General features: G+C 38.5%; 1 protein-coding gene across 4 annotated transcripts in view; it reads left to right on the top strand.

Annotated features, from left to right (window-relative positions):
• The window catches only part of GPM6A (glycoprotein M6A), a 319807-nt gene that overhangs the window by 278762 nt on the left and 22882 nt on the right, over positions 1–18163 (top strand). For all 4 annotated transcript variants that reach the window (XM_045018381.1, XM_045018380.1, XM_045018382.1 and 1 more), the window contains one exon: positions 2637–2793. In XM_045018381.1, coding sequence (XP_044874316.1) covers positions 2637–2793 — 157 coding nt within the window. The remainder of the gene's footprint in view (positions 1–2636; positions 2794–18163) is intronic.

The raw sequence follows: 18163 nt of genomic DNA, 5'->3' as shown, positions 1-18163 counted from the left end.
TGATTTAATTTAGACCAGTGCAAGCACAGCTTGAACTATAGGTTGGAAAAATCTTATGAACATGTTGATCTCTACCTGAATAGGTCCATAACACAAATATTCTCTACCAGATTTTGATGGCATACAAAACAATTCTTTCTTTACTCTCTAAATATTTATTTTACTTCCATCAATACAATTGTTTCACAATAACTTCATTCAAAATAGTCTTTCTTCTTTAGATCAATACTGTGTGTGTACACAAAAAGCCTATGTGAATGCAACATTGAGTTTGCAAAGTCAAGCACTCTAAAGGTAAAAATTGTTATAATTAAGGTTGCCTTTGTAACCTTAACTCACCCTTTGTGTGTCTGCAGAATGATTGTTAATTACATGACCACATATGATTTTTTCCCACAGGGAATGGGTGCATGAGATGACATACCAAGTCATGTCATAATAACATGACAGGTCATTATACATTATTACTACTGACATTTCATAATATGACAGACATTATAATAGTTGGAATATTGTGTAGCCCTTCACCCAAGAGATGACTGGAATGCAGTGGTGATTTAGAGGATTAATCTAAATCAGGGGTCCTCAGCCTGGGCGTTTTTACCCCCAGGAGAATTGCAAACAGATATCATGGGGTTACAAACATCGGGCCCTACCCATATTGCTAAATTGAAGGAAGATTCCATATAGATAAGAGGGTTGGGGATTGGCTGCAGAGTAGTCCTGGTATGGAAAAAGGTTGAAAATTTCTGATCTAAATCAAATTGTGAGATCCTGAACTCTCCACTCTGACCCCTTTAGAGCAAGTGAATGGGTTGGAGCAGCATAAATAGATTATAAAACCCATTATCTTCCTGAGCAGGAATTCCGCTGACTCCGGCACTGCAGAAGATAGTCACAAGGCTGCTTTCTGAGAGCCTCCTCACAAGCCCCAGTACTGGGGTCAAGGCGGGGGGCAGGAGGGATACATAGTGGGCTGGGTCACAGCATGCCACCCTGTGCAAATACCAGGCAATGCTGGGGCCCATAGCACAGCCTGGGGAAGCTATCATTACTTAAACCTTCCAGGAGTGTGTATTCTCTGCCAGGAGCCATTCCAGTCACTAGAGTATCCTGGGATTAGAAAGGTGAAAGGGTGATTTAAAGCCCCTCTCAGAGGCATAGCAGAGAATCTCACATTTTATCAATAGATATAGATATCAATTCTTGCTTGACTCATGTGCATAGCCCCCTTGTGATGCTCACTATGCCTTGTCTTAAATTAGAATTTAAACTCTTCAGGGCAGAAACTGTGTCTTACTACGGGTGTTTATGGTGCCCACACAATCGGTCCTTGATCTCAGCCGGGGCCTCTATACACTACCATAATACAGATGAGAACATAAGAACGGCCGTACTGGGTCAGACCAAAGGTCCATCTAGCCCAGTATCCTGTCTACCGACAGTGGCCAATGCCAGGTGCCCCAGAGGGAGTGAACCCAACAGGCAATGATCAAGTGATCTCTCTCCTGCCATCCATCTCCATCCTCTGACAAACAGAGGCTAGGGACACTCTTCCTTACCCATCCTGGCTAATATCCATTAATGGACTTAACCTCTATGAATTTATCCAGTTCTCTTTTAAACGCTGTTATAGTCCTAGCCTTCACAACCTCCTCAGGCAAGGAGTTCCACAAGTTGACTGTGCGCTGTGTGAAGAAGAACTTCCTTTTATTTGTTTTAAACCTGCTGCCCATTAATTTCATTTGGTGGCCCTTAGTTCTTGTATTATAGGACGAAGTAAATAACTTTCCCTCATTTACTTTCTCTACATCACTCATGATTTTATACTATATTATTATATAATAATAATCATGCTGATATTGCCCTGAGTAGGTGAGCAGGACTGGTCTAATAGTTTATAAAATGTTTTGCAATCCCTTGGAATGGAAGTAATTACATGAATATGTTACCCTTCTGCCATGTGTGGCTAACAGTAACAAGGATCAGGTTCAATATGGTGTCTAGGGAATCCTTTTTAAATGTTGTCTCCAAAAATGCACTATCCATTGGGGAATAGTGGATACAAAATAATGAGGAGAGAGAGTTGTTAGCAGAGATTAATAATGCCATCTGAGAACTAAATATAACAAATTGTATAGTGATGAGTAGGTAATTGAAGATTGTAAGTGAGCCTCTTTTTCATGACACATTACATTTCAATATCTGTAACTGTCCAGGAAGCAGGATGATCTTTAAGGAAGCGCAATATTTTAGAATAATGTTTTCTATTCATGTTTGCTAATTAAATTTGTTGAAGTATTTTAATCCTATTAGACTGTTTAGATAATAAAATCAAACGAGGATTAATTGACTTTGGAATTATTTGGATTTAAATACTGCACTCTTACTGATCCAGGACAATTTTTGAATACCGTTAAGTGAAGGGAGCCTTTATTTTTTTGTGTAACCATTATTCAGATGTGTCAGCCACATGCTATATAAGGCAACATTTACACAAATCTTTAAATGCAGTTACCATTATAAAACATCAGCACTGAAGGTTTTCCAGAGTGCCAACTCTTATGCTAGAGAAGATCTTATTATACAACTCTGAATTGTTGTTGAGATAAATAACTTTCACACTTCTTGTACAGGATTGACATCTTCAAGTATGTGATCTATGGCATAGCAGCTGCATTCTTTGTCTATGGCATTTTGCTGATGGTGGAGGGATTCTTTACGACTGGTGCCATCAAGGATCTCTATGGAGATTTCAAAATCACCACCTGCGGCAGATGTGTCAGTGCCTGGGTATGTTAATATGATAACCTTCATTACTTACGTTAATTTCAATAGCATCGTTGGAATAGGTTAGGATATGTTTACAGAGGAAATATGTCTCTAGGGAGAGGGGTTGTTATATATTCTTATGTTAGTAATTTAAAAACTGCAGCGAGAAAGGAATGGAATAATATGAATGGTCTCCATATTAGCTAAGCAATATCTACTGATGAAAAGTGCTATATAAAAGCTACATAATTAATTAATACTCATGTAATTAATACTCATGTTTGTAGAAATAATCACTTCACTAATTAAATGGACAGGCTCTTTTGCCCAAGCTAAATGTGAAAACTCATTGCTCAGTATTATGCTCTTTGGCGCAGGACCATGTTTTCATATGTGATTTTATAGTGCCCAACATAGTGGAGCCCTGATCCTGATTGGGGCTTTAGGAACTGTTACATATCTATATATAGGTTGTAATATTTAATCATAGCGAGAGCTGATAAATAGGTCAGGCCCTGAACAGTTTCTCATTGTTTAATAATGTGGAGCTGGATTTTGAAGCTTTTACTCATGTTGGTGAACAGTTATTCAAAAGTCATATTCACTTCAAAGCTAAACCACAAATTGACTCCTGGATTAGCTACATGCACATTTTGTGCCCTAAGATTGCTTGGCCAGTCACATTTAGTCTCTGTTTACTACTGAAACAACTAAATAATTATATTTTGGGGACTGTGCTGAATAAATTCAAGGGAGTCTTTACTAGCAGAACCTCTCTGGGTTGGAGAGAGGCTACTCTAAATCTGAGAGTATCAAAGATGGGCAGATCAGGGTAGTAAATTTCTTGGCTTACCAAATTATCATTCCTTTCACCTGTGTGTTTGTCCTATTTTCTATTCCATTCTTAGAAGCTCAGGTATTGTCACATCATTTACCAAAAATATTTTGCTGTTTGAGTGGGAGTAGGTGATGATGTACTTTTGGAAGCCTGTAGAATTTTTAAGGTTGGTCATTTTATACCTTGATGATAATAGGCATAACTGCAAATAGCATGAACATAAAATGTTATTCAAAGGAGGGCTAATCACTACACTATATTCTGAGATGACATATATTGATAAGCTGAAGTAAAGGCTAAGAGTACATTCTGGTGACAAAGGGTAAAAACCTTCCAAGAATATAATAGTTATCAAGAGTCAACTATTAGAAACCCAGGCAATCCATAGCTAAGCTTAACTTGAAAAGAAATCCCCATATTTGAAATTGTGGAAATGCACAGTTAAGGCCATCCTAACAACTGTAACCTGCCCTATAGTAATGTCACTCTTTCATCTTCTTGACTTTGTTCCTTTCATAACTACCGGCTGAGATATTAATAGTTGAACCGAGGACTTGTTGAGACCTTTAAAGATGTCTGTAGTCAGAGGCTGGGGACATTATAAATTGAGAAAGTTACTGTACTGAGACCACCACCAAGTTCTTTGTTCAGTTTTCATATATGCATTCTTCAGTACAAAAAGTTATGCTCCATCTACACATTAACCTTTATTCCTTTCATAATAATAAATGCCAAAATCTTATCACCTATGCCTAGGAGGATTCAATATGTATGCTAGCCTGAGGTTTAATACCATGTGTGGCACATGAAATGATTGCTTTCAGTATGCTATTTGTCTAATTGGGAATTTGTGAAGCATGTCTTTTCCTATAAAGAAGCCCAAAGCTCATACAGCCACTGTACAATTAAAATTAAGGCAGTCTGGTTTTCATGCCCAATAACAAGATGAACTTGTTTGCTATGGGTGGAGGAAGTTGACAGAGAGGGTGAAATCCTGGCCCAATTTAACTGAATGGGAGTTTTGTAGCTGATTTCAATGGAATCAGGATTTTATCCAGAGTATTTTCCCCACAAGGAGATTCTACGGCAGCTCAAATTCTGTATATTTCTACATGTTCAAATATTTGGGTTTCTTTTAGGTTAAACCCTAATTCTGAATTTCATGGTCCTTTTTGGTGGCTGTTTGATAATTAACCTGTTTGTAAGGGTTTAAAAAAAACCCCAAACCTAAGATACTGACATAAGAATATAAGACCAGCCATACTGGGTCAGACCAAAGGTCCATCTAGTCCAGTATCCTGTCTTCCAACAGTGGCCAATCCCAGGTGCCCCAGAGGGAATGAACAAAACAGGTAATCATCAAGTGATCCATCCCCTGTTGCCCATTTCCAGCTTTCTGGCAAGGGACACCATCTTTGTCCATCCTGGCTAATAGGCATTAATTGACTATCCTCCATAAACTTATCTACTTCTTTTTTGAATACTGTTATAGTCTTGGCCTTCACAACATCCTCTGTCAAGGAGTTCCACAGGTTGACTGTGCGTTGTGTGGAAAAATATTTCCTTTTGTTTGTTTTAAACCTGCTGCCTTTAATTTCATTTGGTGACCCCTAGTTCTTGTGTAAGGAGTAAATAACACTTCCTTATTTTCTTTCTCCACACCAATCATGATTTTATAGACTTCTCTCATATCCCCCCTCATCATCTCATTTCAAGTTGAAAAGTCCCAGTCTTATTAATCTCCTCATATGGAAGCTATTCCATACCCCTAATCATTTTGCTGCCCTTTTCTGAACCTTTTCCAATTCCAATATATCTTTTTTGAAATGGGGCAACCACATCTGCATGCAGTATTCAAGAACTGGGCGTACCATGGATTTATATAGAGGCAATATGATATTTTCTGTCTTATTATCTATCCCTTTCTTAATAAATTAGCTTTTTTGACTGACGCTGCACTTTGAGTAGATGTTTTCAGAGAACTATCCATAATGACTCCAAGATCTCTTTTTTGAGTGGTAACAGGTAATTTAGACACCATCATTTTATATGTATAGTTGTATATAGACGTGCACTCCCAACCTTAATTCCAGCTTAATGAAGACAGCAAATTTGTTTGATTTATATTTGTTTAGAAATGTTTGACATGCATTGTCAGCTGAAGGAATCAAGGAATATGTTAAAAGCATTAGAGTAGTTGCTGCAGGGAGCTCTGTGGGTCACTGGGAGTCACAGGGCAATACTCTGTATTCTCCCTAGCTCTTCAACTGACCTCCTTGAGTTAGCTCTTTATTTCCTGGCCTCTCCTTTCTTCCCATACTTTGATTCCTGCTCTGGTTCTCTATGGCCTTCTTAAGATCAGCAGGAATCTTGTCATGATAAAGAACAGTGGAGTTTTTATTGGTCTTTTTATTTTAATCTAGCCTACAACTCTACAATCTTAAAATATACAGATTTATATCAATTAAAATTTGAGGCAGTCTTGTTCACACCTTTCTTTTACATCATTCAAATATTTTAAAAATAATTCTTATATAAATAAATATATAAAAATAACGACTAGAGAAAAGCAACAATTTTGATTTGAAAAAGATATTGTTAAAACATAGTTGAGTTCTATCATGATGCTTTGGCATTTCTGTATTCCTCTTTTTCACATCACTATGTGTAGGAGGATAAATTCAGAGCACAGTACATGGAGAATTAGACATATAACTCCTATTAAAAAGGTTGCCCTGTGTGTGTAGCCTAGATGGTGCTGGTGCTGTTGCTGTGTAGATCAGATAGGAGAAATTAATGTAGTGTAATTGTAGAGTTGCCAAATTGAGATTATGCTATTGAGGACAATTAGCTCATATCACAGGCTGCAAGATGGCTTTCTTATATGGAATTCTGGGATATTCATCTTGTAAATTTAAAAAAAAACAAAAAAACCACTACACAAAACCAAAAAAATCTCAACTACCAGAATCAACCAGTTGCTTTCTAGCAATGTATTCTAAAAGTAACCAAAAAAGATATTCTAAAAGTGACCTCTCTATGGTTTCATATGCACACAGAATATTTATATTCTAAAATAATTTGAAACCACATAATGGCTCTAACTTGAAAAGTGGCACTGTAAAAATGAGGTTGTGTGTTTGTCTCAATGATTCCAGGTAGAATTTGCTCAAATTAAAAAATATTTCTGAACAGTAGCCTTGCAGGCTCACCTGGAGGTCTGGGAATCAAGTTGAGTTATTTTCCGCTTCAGCATCAGTACCTGCTGATATTAATGAAGTGTATAATACATGTATGCATTGATTACACCAGTAACTAGAGCTGGTCAGAAAATGTTGGTGGGCGGGCGTTGGGGAGGTTTCTGGAAAAATTATTGACAACAAATGGAAAAAAATGGCTTTTGTCAATTTTCTGTGGAAAATGTTGACATTTCACTGAGAAACTGAAAACTTTTTGGTGCTCAGGTATTCAGTTTTTTGACAAAAAGTGAAACTTTTGTGTTGAAAGCAGACAGTTTTGCCCTTTTTTGCCCATGTAGACAGGTCCTGAGTAAGTGTCAGTGGTAAAAGCCAGTGACTGTTGTTTCAGAGCTAACTCATTGTTAATGAAGTAAAATAAATTCAAGCACAGATCAGCAGTGGTTTTTAGTCTTCATACCTACATTTCTCAATACAATATGTATATTCCATGAATTAAATAAACAGATATATAGAATGGCAGTGGAGCTTGATTAGCTAGAAAATGAGAAACAAAATTCAATTATGCCTAAAGCCACTTGTGATATAATTAATGTATTTGAGATCAGGTGGCCCTCCCGTTTATATCCACCTTGATGATCATGGTATGTATCTTTTCCATCTGTGATGTCAGTCAGCTGACTAAATGAAAGACTCATTTCTCAATCATCAGAGCGTCTCTTTTCTGAAACCTTGGCTTCCAGGCATCACTTATTGCATAACTAATTATTTTACTTTTTAATCTGAAAAGTTTTGCTATTTTGGGCTGGGTTACTGCTTCAGTGTTATGTTGCTTGCCTTAATACAGTAGCCTGCCATGCACTATCCCTCCATTGCCTCTGACTCTTCTTTTCTTTTGTACTGTCTGTTATTTGACTTTTTTTTTATTGTCGGCAATAAACTGGAAACATGTTTTATTTTGCTTTCAAATTAATTGGGTTGTGAATGTGGCTTTCACACAGTATATGGCATTTTTTCTCAGTCTGTAAGTTTGATCAATATGTAATTTTTTGATCAAAATGTTTTCTGAAAATGAGATTGTGTTATATATTTCCAAAGCTTGTCTGACTGTGGGAGCTACTGCACTTTTTCCATGGGATGTGCCTTCCTATTATGGACATAAAATAATCAAATTGTTAACTCTATCTTCCCTAGGTTTCAGAGAGATTCTCCTCTGAATGTACAAATGTACAATTGTAGTTGTCTGCATAATAGCTCTATTGTTCATCTGATGAATATGAGTTTTGCTGACCCTATCCTTTGCTCAACTGGCAGGCCTATTTTGATGCTAGTAGTTAGCCATCTTATTCAATCTCTTTTATCAGTCAGATTGTTATTTACTCCCACAAATGTAGACATCAATATTATAGACTCAGTTGCTAACATAGAAGTCACACTTTCTGTCCCATTTAGTTTCTAGTCTATATGTCTGTGAATTCTTATCCTTCCAGTTAACTACTCCAAAGTCTGCAAGAGCAGCAAACTATGTTTTTCCTCTCTGGCTCATCCTTACCATGAAGCAGATCTTGCCACTTACTCTTGCCATGATTGTTTCCTTATTCCCCTTGTGGCTACTATAGTATTTACCTGTTAATCACAAGTAGGAATTTTCTGTTGCTATGTATGTTCCATATGATTGTGTGGTAGTAAAAAAGGGCAAAGTTGAATTATATTCTAGAGGAGAAAGTGCAGGGACTTAAACAACGGATGCAGTTATTGAATCAAACCATAGAAACTACATCATGTAGATGACCAAAGGTGGTACTGTCCAGACCAGAAATGGAATAGACAGAGGTGGATAAATGAAAATGGAAGATTTTGGCAGCAAAGAGTGGGGAAATAGAATTTGGGGGAGGGGGAGATTTTGGCAGCAAGAAAAGGAAGAAGGGAATATTAGAGATTGTGTGCAAGCAAATCTTTGAAAAATACAAAAACTAATATGAATAGCAAAGCTTACTGGAGAGGTGACTTGCAGAATTGTATGGTCTAAATTTACTCCCACTGTCTATGTCAGGGTGGGCAAACTACAGCCCGTGGGCCGCATCCGGCCTGTCAGATGTTTTAATCTGGCCCTGGAGCTTCCAACGGGGAGCGGGGTCTGGGGCTTGCCCTGCACCACACATGCCGTGGCTCTGTGCAGCTCCCGGAAGCAGCGGCATGTTTCCCCTCCAGCTCCTACGCGTAGGTGGTTCTGCACACTGCTCTGCCCCAAGCGCTGCCCCTGCAACTCCCATTGGCTGGGAACCATGAGCATTCATGGCCCACCATACAATTTCTATATCCAGATGTGGCCCTCAGTCCAAAAAGATTGCCCACCTCTGGTCTCTGTCCTCCTAGCAGTGTGTAATGAACAGGGCTCAAATTTGGATGGGTTGCTGTGGATTAGCAACCCAGAACATTCTTTCAGGATCCCCTCTTATTCTGAAGAATCTCAGATTTCATGTACGTGAAAAGGTCTGTAGATGTTAAAGTGGTGCAGAAAATCTTTACAAAGTGAGTTTTACGTAGATGATGCAGAGATGTCTCCCTGAGTTTGTAGGGACACTGAAACAACTCAGATTTCCAGGGCTAATAATTTAAAAGTAAACATTGTTAATTCGCATAGTTTATTGAAGCATGTAAGGAAAGAGGGAGGATCATATTATGAACATCTTCATAATTTATTGTAAGGGCTCCATGAGAGAATATTGATTAGGAGAGTATTATTATTATTTTGTCTCCCCAGTTTGACCATTGGAGTCAAGAAGCCAGAAGAGAGGAACATAGATTAGGGGGGCATCTGAGCCATGCCTAAAGGGGAGCGCCTACAAGTTCATTCAGTCCTACTTCTTGGTCAGTCAAATGCTAAAACAAACAAGTTAGTTTACATTTACGGGAGATAATGCTGCCTGCTTCTTATTTACAATGTCATCTGAAAGTGAGAACGGGCATTCACATGGCACTTTTGCAGCTGCCATTGCAAGGTATTTACATGCCAGATGTGCTAAACATTTGTATGCCCCTTCATGCTTCGGCCACCCTTCCAGAGAACATGTTTCCAAGCTGATGCTCATTTAAAAAAATAATGCATTAATTAAATTTGTAACTGAACTCCTTGGAGGACAATTGTACGTTTCCTGCTCAGTTTTACCCGCATTCTGCCATATATTTCATGTCATAGCAGTTTCAAATGATGACCCAGCACATATTCTTCATTTTAAGAACACTTTCGCTGCAGATCTGATAAAATGCCAAGAAGGTGCTAATGTGAGATTTCTAAAGATGGCTACAGCACTAAACCCAAGGTTTAAGAACCTAAAGTGCCTTCCAAAATCTGAGAGGGATGACCTGTGGAGCATGCTTTCAGAAGTCTTAAAAGAGCAACACTCCAATGTGGAAACTGCAGAACCCAAACCACCAAAAAAGAAAATTTGCTGGTGGCATGTGACTCAGATGATGAAAATGAACATGTGTCGGTCCGCACTGCTTTGGATCGTTATTGAGCAGAACCCATCATCAGCATGGATGCATGTCCTCTGGAATGGTGCTTGAAGTATGAAGGGACATATGAATCGTTAAGGCTACAACATTGTTTTGAGTGTAGGGTGGGTTTTTTTGGTACATAATTCAACATTTTTAAGTTGCACTTTCATGATAGAGATTGCACTACAGTACTTGTAATAGGGGAACTGAAAAATACTATCTTTTGTTTTTTACAGTGCAAATACTTGTATCAAAAATAAAGTGAGCACTGTACGCTTTGTATTCTTTGTAATTGAAATCAATATATTTGAAAACATTCAAAAATATTTAAATACATGGTATTCTATTATTGTTTAACAGTGTGATTAATCATGATTAATTTTTTAAATCATGATTGATTTTTTTAATCTCTTGATAGCCCTAGTAAAACAATCCAAAACTCAGAGATTCAAAGGAAGCGTGACACTCTGCGAGCACTAATGTTTAAAAAAAAAAATTGTTGAGGACAGCAATTTAGATGAGCATTCACATTGTTGTAGAGCAGCAAATAAAACTTGTGTTCTTTGGATTGCAGAAGCAGAGTCATCACATCTAGGGAATCATTTTTAAACTATTAAACCATTTTTATGAATGAACTCAGTTTGTTCTATAGATTACAATGAGATCTACAAAACAAAATTTGAACAAAAATCTAGTTAGGCATTTGAGTTGTGTGCATAATATTTCTGATCAGATCATGAGTAGTGTATTTTTGAACAATACACAGAGAACTCAAAAAAGATGAACATATGTTGGTGGCCCTCCAAAGAAAAGAATTGACTACATCTTCATGGTCACCAAGGGTAGAAAATTTGAACCCAAAGGAAATAATTGAAGAATGTAAAAAGAACTGTAAAAAAAAGAGTCAGAATGAGCATTGCATTTAGCCATAACAATAACAGCTGCTACCACTCTAGAATGTAAATAATGTTTCTTTAGTTAATATTTAATAGCATAAATCAGAAGGGTAGAAACCCCAGATTTGTATAAGGGACTGCTACACACTTCCCAGGCTAAAGCTGTTGGGAGTTAATTGTTTGTTATATTACAGAGATCTGAACAATTCTTATCCTTTGAAGTTTCTCACTTCCTTTCACTATTTGCTATTAACTTTTTATGGATTTTTTTAGATATGAATATACATTACAGTATGTGGATTAATTAGGATTATTATAGAAATATGAGAGATTGATCTTGGTTATTACAAACTAGCCCATTATTAATAGAATATAGAGCCCAATATTCTCATTTCCTTACTCTTACAATCAATTGGTGGTAGGAAAGCAAGTGAAGAAGAATCAATCAAATGACACCAGTAAAGTAGTATGAAATATGTTAGTGTTCCAACAAGGAGGGGACTAATCTAGGAGTTGTAACATAGCATGTAACATAGCAGAGAGAGATGAAGGATGAACATATCTTTGTAGAAGCAATAATGAAAGACAAATGAGAAGTGTGTGTGTGTGCGTGCGCACGCGCTTGCATTAGGGAGTGGTAGTGATGGTGGTAAATCAGGCAAAAAACTTTGGAAGGATATCTTTGCTGTGATTTATAGATCTTTCTGTAGGGTATCAATATTTTTATATCAATGTTCCCAATCATCCAGCATCTCTTGGGTTTTGAAATGCAAATATTTAGCTGCTCATATTTCACTTTTTACTTGTGCACAAGAGTGAAAGCAGAGATATGAGCTGTGAAGAAGCTGGAGACTAGTGGGGAAAGAACGGGGATTATCTTATTTAGGTGGCTATGGGGCGAGATGTGGAGGTGGGAGCCTAGTTGTTGTGGCCTACTTAATTGAATCTTTCTTGAACCTTGGTTTAGATTTTACTGTGCTTTAAAAAGGGGTGGGGGGGGGGTGTTGCCCTCTGGATACCAAGAGGGGGGGAAACATCCCCCTATATCTTTTTCTTTGTTTTTGGAGCATTATTTGATTTTTTTTAAGTTATAAAAGCATCCTTATCCATTTAATATATAGTCATGGGAAATGATTCTTGACATGTTTGAAATGAATAATTTTATGACATCATATTGATTTACATGGGATTTATTGGTTTTCTGTTATACATCTGAAAGTTAGAAGATATGATGTAGAAAGTGATTGCCCTTGTTCAATTACTCCCTAAAAGACTCTTCCAGTATTTATAAAAGTAGCAAAGAATCTTGTGGCACCTTATAGACTAACAGACATTTTGGAGCATGAGCTTTCGTGGGTGAATACATGCATGCATCCGACGAAGTGGGTATTCACCCACGAAAGCTCATGCTCCAAAATGTCTGTTAGTCTATAAGGTGCCACAAGACTCTTTGCTGCTTTTACAGATCCAGACTAACACGGCTACCCCTCTGATACTTTCCAGTATTTAGATTCTCACTGATGGAGTTAACATTTGTGGCTTGTCAACACTATTGTAATTCTACATTTATATTATGGTAGCACATAAAGGCCAATTAATTCTACTGTGTTAGGTGACTAGGCAACTAAAGATTTATACTCAGAGAACTACTTTTAAGTGTATTACAGTATTTAAGCAGTAAATATAACAGGAATTTAACACTTGGGAACAGTACAATTAATGTGATAAATCTCTGAAACTTTACTGATATGTAATTGAGTTTAAGGGAGTCTAACTGCTGTAGCTTATACATTTGTATACTGTGTATCTCCTTGGGTATAAGTTAATTTATTTTTATTTAGTTATTCATCTAGATTTAAAATAATAAAGACATCTATCCAAGGCTCAAGGCACCTAAACCCAATTCATCATACAACAAATATAATTAAATTAAATCTCAGCAGCATTAAAATCAATTCCACAGGAACTCGATTGTCCAGCCACCTGCCCCCTTCAGCTAGGAAGCACAGACCCTCAGCCTTCTCCAGAGACCCTATCAAACAGGTGTCTTTTGTAGCATGCCTGAAAAGTCACCAGACTTGTGCTATTTCAGACCAGAAGGGAGCAAGTTCCAGAGTGCCGCAATCCTCACAGAGAATGCCCTGCCAGCCTCTTTTATAGTGAGGGGATGATTAAAGGATTAGAAAATATGCCTTATAGTGATAGATTCAAAGGGCTCAATTTATTTATCTTAACAAAGGTAAAGTCAAGGTGACTTAATAGCAGCACATAAGTATCTACATGAGGAACAAATATTTAATATGGGCTCCCAAATCTAGCAGAGAAAGGTACAAGATGATTCAGTGGCTGGGAGTTGAAGGTAGGCAAATTCAGACTGTAAATAAGGTGTACATTTTAACCACTGGAACAATTTATCAAGGGTATGGTGCTGGATTCTCCATCTCTGACAACTTTTAAATCAAGATTGGATGTGTTTATAAAAGATCTGCTTTGTGAATCCAGCTCTATGTGTTCAGTAGGGACAGATCACAACTGTGGCAGTATGCTACAGGGAGAGAGGTCGTTCTTCAAATAGGCTGATCCGAGGCCGTTTAAGGCTTTAGAGCTCATAACCAATGCAGAACCAGTGCAGCTCTTGAAACACTGGGGTCATGTGCTCCCAGAGAGATACCCTGCTCAGTAAATGTGTCCTTCAGTTCTGCTCTAGCCTCAGTCTCTGAATGATTTTAATGCCTGCAGCACATCTTGAGGTAACAAAAGCATTGATAACAGTTGGAAGGTCCACATCACAATCTCTTAGTCAGACACAGATTGTAAAAAGTTGATTGGATCACTGCTGTAATATGACTGTAAAACAGCAGCTGGGAGTCTAAGTTGTGAACACTATTAACTAATGGCAGATGTAATCCCTCAATTGAAGGGATGGAAGAGACTTCCACCATCTCCTCTAGCTGCTTCTCTTAACCCACCATAATCACCTCAGTTTTCTCTGGGTTGAGCTTCAATCACCTTACTCCCATCCATGCCCCCATCTTGATTAGACACTGGCTGAGGTGTTGAACTGCATGATTTGAATCAGATGAGATAAAGACATATTGAAACCCCATGCTGCCTTACTAACTCTTCCACCAGCCCCATGTACATATTGAACAGGAGCGATGACAATATGGCATGCTGCAGTGCCCTACACTTGAGAGCTCTTCAGGAAGAGGAGCAATGGCCCACAACTATTCTTTAAGATCATAGAATATCAGGGTTGGAAGGGACCTCAGGAGGTCATCTAGTCCAACCCCCTGCTCAAAGCAGGACCAATCCCCAAACAGATTTTTACCCCAGTTCCCTAAATAGCCCCCTCAAGGATTAAACTCACAACCCTGGGTTTAGTAGGCCAATGCTCAAACCACTGAGCTATCCCTCCCCCCTCTCTTTTCTTTCGGCGATTCAAAAGGTTCAGAGAAGGGCAACTAAAATGATTAGGGGTTTGGAATGGGTCCCATATGAGGAGAGATTAAAGAGGCTAGGACTTTTCAGCTTGGAAAAGAGGAGACTAAGGGGGGATATGATGGAGGTATATAAAATCATGAGTAATGTGGAGAAAGTAGATAAGGAAAAGTTATTTACTTATTCCCATAATACAAGAACTAGGAGCCACCAAATGAAATTAATGGGCATCAGGTTTAAAACAAATAAAAGGAAGTTCTTCTTCACACAGCGCAGTCAACTTGTGGAACTCCTTGCCTGAGGAGGTAGTGAAGGCTAGAACTATAACAGTGTTTAAAAGAGAACTGGATAAATTCATGGAGGTTACGTCCATTAATGGCTATTAGCCGGGATGGGTAAGGAATAGTGTCTTTAGCCTCTGTTTGTCAGAGGGTGGAGATTGATGGCGGGAGAGAGATCACTTGATCATTACCTGTTAGGTTCACTCCCTCTGGGGCACCTGGCATTGGTCACTGTCGGTAGACAGGATACTGGGCTAGATGGACCTTTGGTCTGACCCAGTATGGCCATTCTTATGTTCTTATGAAATCCTGACCCCACTGTAGTCAATGGGAGTTTTTCCATTGATTTCAATGAGGCCAGGACTTTGGCCTATATGTTTGTTCATCACGGGAGGGGGTTTATTGAAGTATTCAGGGGTGGGTGTATTTAGGGATAAATGTATATCTTTAATTTACCACCTTCTTGAAAACTCTTGAAAACAAATTTCAAAATTACTTTAATAGAAATCACTAGAGAAAAGATATTGAATTGCTTACCTTTATTTAGGAAAGCCCAAAATAATATACACAGTGCTTGAAAACTCCAGTGGCAAGGAGTCAGCTTCTCCTGGTGAGTGTGGAGGCCCAAACCATCAATCTCTGTATATTTAAGCTTTAGTTTTTTAATAAAAATTAAATTTCTCACCCTTCAGGTTAAAATTCCCAAAGTGAACAAAATGTAAATTGACACACTGTTGTCTTTGTAAGTCTTCAGACAGATTTCTCCACTGGTTCTACAGCTGCTCATGACTCTGCCAGGAAGCAATAGTAAAATTAACAAGGCTTGTATCCCTTTTGATGTTACTATTCAACAGTCCCCTAGTTAGCAGTGAAACTGTTAAGAATCATGACAATCTCATGTTGCTGCTGCAATAGAATTAAGCATTGAAATTATTTCTGGGAAAGAAGGACCAAGCAATGGAATCTGTGAGAGATCCCTAATACCAGAGGCTTACTGCCTTTTGGCAGTAGCTAGGTGGCTTGGGGAGAGGCTGAGTAGTAGAGAAACCCCCTTGTTTTGTATCAGCCAGGAGAGTTTGGAGTTGAACAGTGGTTCTCAAACTGTGGGTTGGGACCCCAAAGTTGGTCACAACCCCATTTTAATGGGGTCACCAGGGCTGACTTAGATTTTCTGGGGCCCACTGCCCCACTGCCCGGGGCCAAAGCTGAAGCCTGACCCCACTGCCCAGGGCCGAAGCCAAAGCCCAAGGGCTTCCGCCCTGTGCGACGGGGCTCAGGTTACAGGCCCCCTGCCTGGGGCTAAAGCCCTTGGACTTGGGCTTTGCTCCCATCCCCTGCCGGGGCAGTGGGGCTTGGGCAGGCTCAGGCTTCAGTCCCCTGGGGTCATATAGTAATTGTCAGAAGTTTGAGAACCCCTGGAGTAGAAGAAATGACAGAATGCACCTTCTCTCTTTTAGCAGCTAGAAAATTCTAGATCTTCTGTTTAATATTTAGAATTTCACATTAATTAGACATCTAGTCAGAGGTTGACAAGAAAGATGGAACCTTCAAGAAGATTCCACCTGGAGGTGACAGTAGGGCCTGGGGTTTCATCAGAATATTGCTCCTGAATACCTTGACAGGGGACCACTATCCTTATCTTGTATGGACATCTATTAGTAGCTTTAGTTCTCTGGTTAGTAGTTGTCTGGTAATTTTTTCAAGACCTGATCATGAAAGTAGAATTTAGGATAACACTACATCATGGACTTTTGCATCTTACTTATGAACATAAAATGCAATGGAATGAAACGTTTAAGGAAACTTTATTATATTATGTTCGGCTTCTTGCACTGATAAATGTGATAACTTAGAGGAGCTATTTTCACTATTAACAAAATATATAGTGTGCTAAAGAAGCAAATGTGGTGTTTTTTAAGGTTCAGCACTGCTGTTTCATAAATCATTTCTTCCTTTGACTCGTCAGGTAGCCGAACACTATTTCAAAGGAGTACCATCCCTTTTAAATCTGAGCAGATTGCATTTTGAATTTAATTCTGGCAGTGAACGGGCTTCTCAATAAATGTTTCTGGGAAGATCTCTAGAAGAAAGAGAGAAGACTTTATAACAGAGAAAATTCACTAATAAATATTTTGGTTACTCACCTGTAGTCTTCACATAAGTATATCCTGTAATTTCTAAATTCCACTCAATTTTAGAAAAAAAAAACATAAAAATTACCATTTTATGTGTTACCTGATCATTGTTTTAGGCTGTGCTTAAACACAACTGGACCTGTATTACCCAAGCCAATGCAATTTGATTCTGTGGTTACCACCTTGCTGAAACCACCATGAAGGATAATTGCCCATTGATAATGGTTTTAACAGGGCTGCAGATCTGTCATATGTCCGAAGACCTTCATAGACTTTGGCCTTTTGGACACTATTGCATGTAATCTGAAAAATATCCTTGATCAACTGTTTGTTGGACTCCCTGGCTTCTTTGGTGTGCCTGTTCCCCCTCAGGCAGCAAAGAAAAGACGAGAAAGGGAGAAGAAAAAAAAAGCTCCCTGGCATTCAAGCAGCCAAAAGGAAAAATTTGTTCTTTTAAAATCCTGATATCTGTGCTTCTGGTTCAAAACTATCCCACCACTGCCACCAGGTCAAGGCTGAATGCTCACTCTGTCACTCTAAGTGCAGAAGCGGGGGCCCACAAGGATTCTAAAAATTAATACTATTAAACTCCCAACGTTACAGCTTTCTTTGACCTTGGCTTGGTAAACGCCACCACCCAAATGCAAAAACAAACAAACAAACAACCTTGGATCCAGGAAGGAGCACTTGGGAATTCCTCCCTGTGGGGTACCCTCAAGCCCTTTCACCCACCCTCCGGGGAAGAGCTAAGAAAGAAAACAAAGGAAATTAGCTGTGGCTATCAGCTAAACAAACAACATGCACAAACCTCTTAGGACACCAAAAATCCAATCCTGTTCTTAAAAAAGGTAACTTTTAATAAAACAAAAAGGAAAAAATTACATCTGGAACTTAGGTTTTTTGCTAGATTTTAAAAGAACCAATTACAAAAACTAACCACCCAAAATAGCTTTCTTGGGGATTCAGCTTAAAAGTTACAAGCAAAAAAGGACATCAAGGGTTAGTACAGAGGAGATCCACAAGCCAAAATAAAAAAAATAAACAGAAGTAAACCTAGTTGCGTCTTCCTAAACATTTACTTACATATTTGGGTTGTTAAAAG

The sequence above is a fragment of the Mauremys mutica genome, chromosome 5 (assembly GCF_020497125.1).
Source record: "Mauremys mutica isolate MM-2020 ecotype Southern chromosome 5, ASM2049712v1, whole genome shotgun sequence".
In the NCBI taxonomy this organism is placed as follows: Eukaryota; Metazoa; Chordata; order Testudines; family Geoemydidae; genus Mauremys; species Mauremys mutica.
Note: the sequence above shows the minus strand (reverse complement) of the source record. Positions and strands in the feature narration are given on the sequence as shown.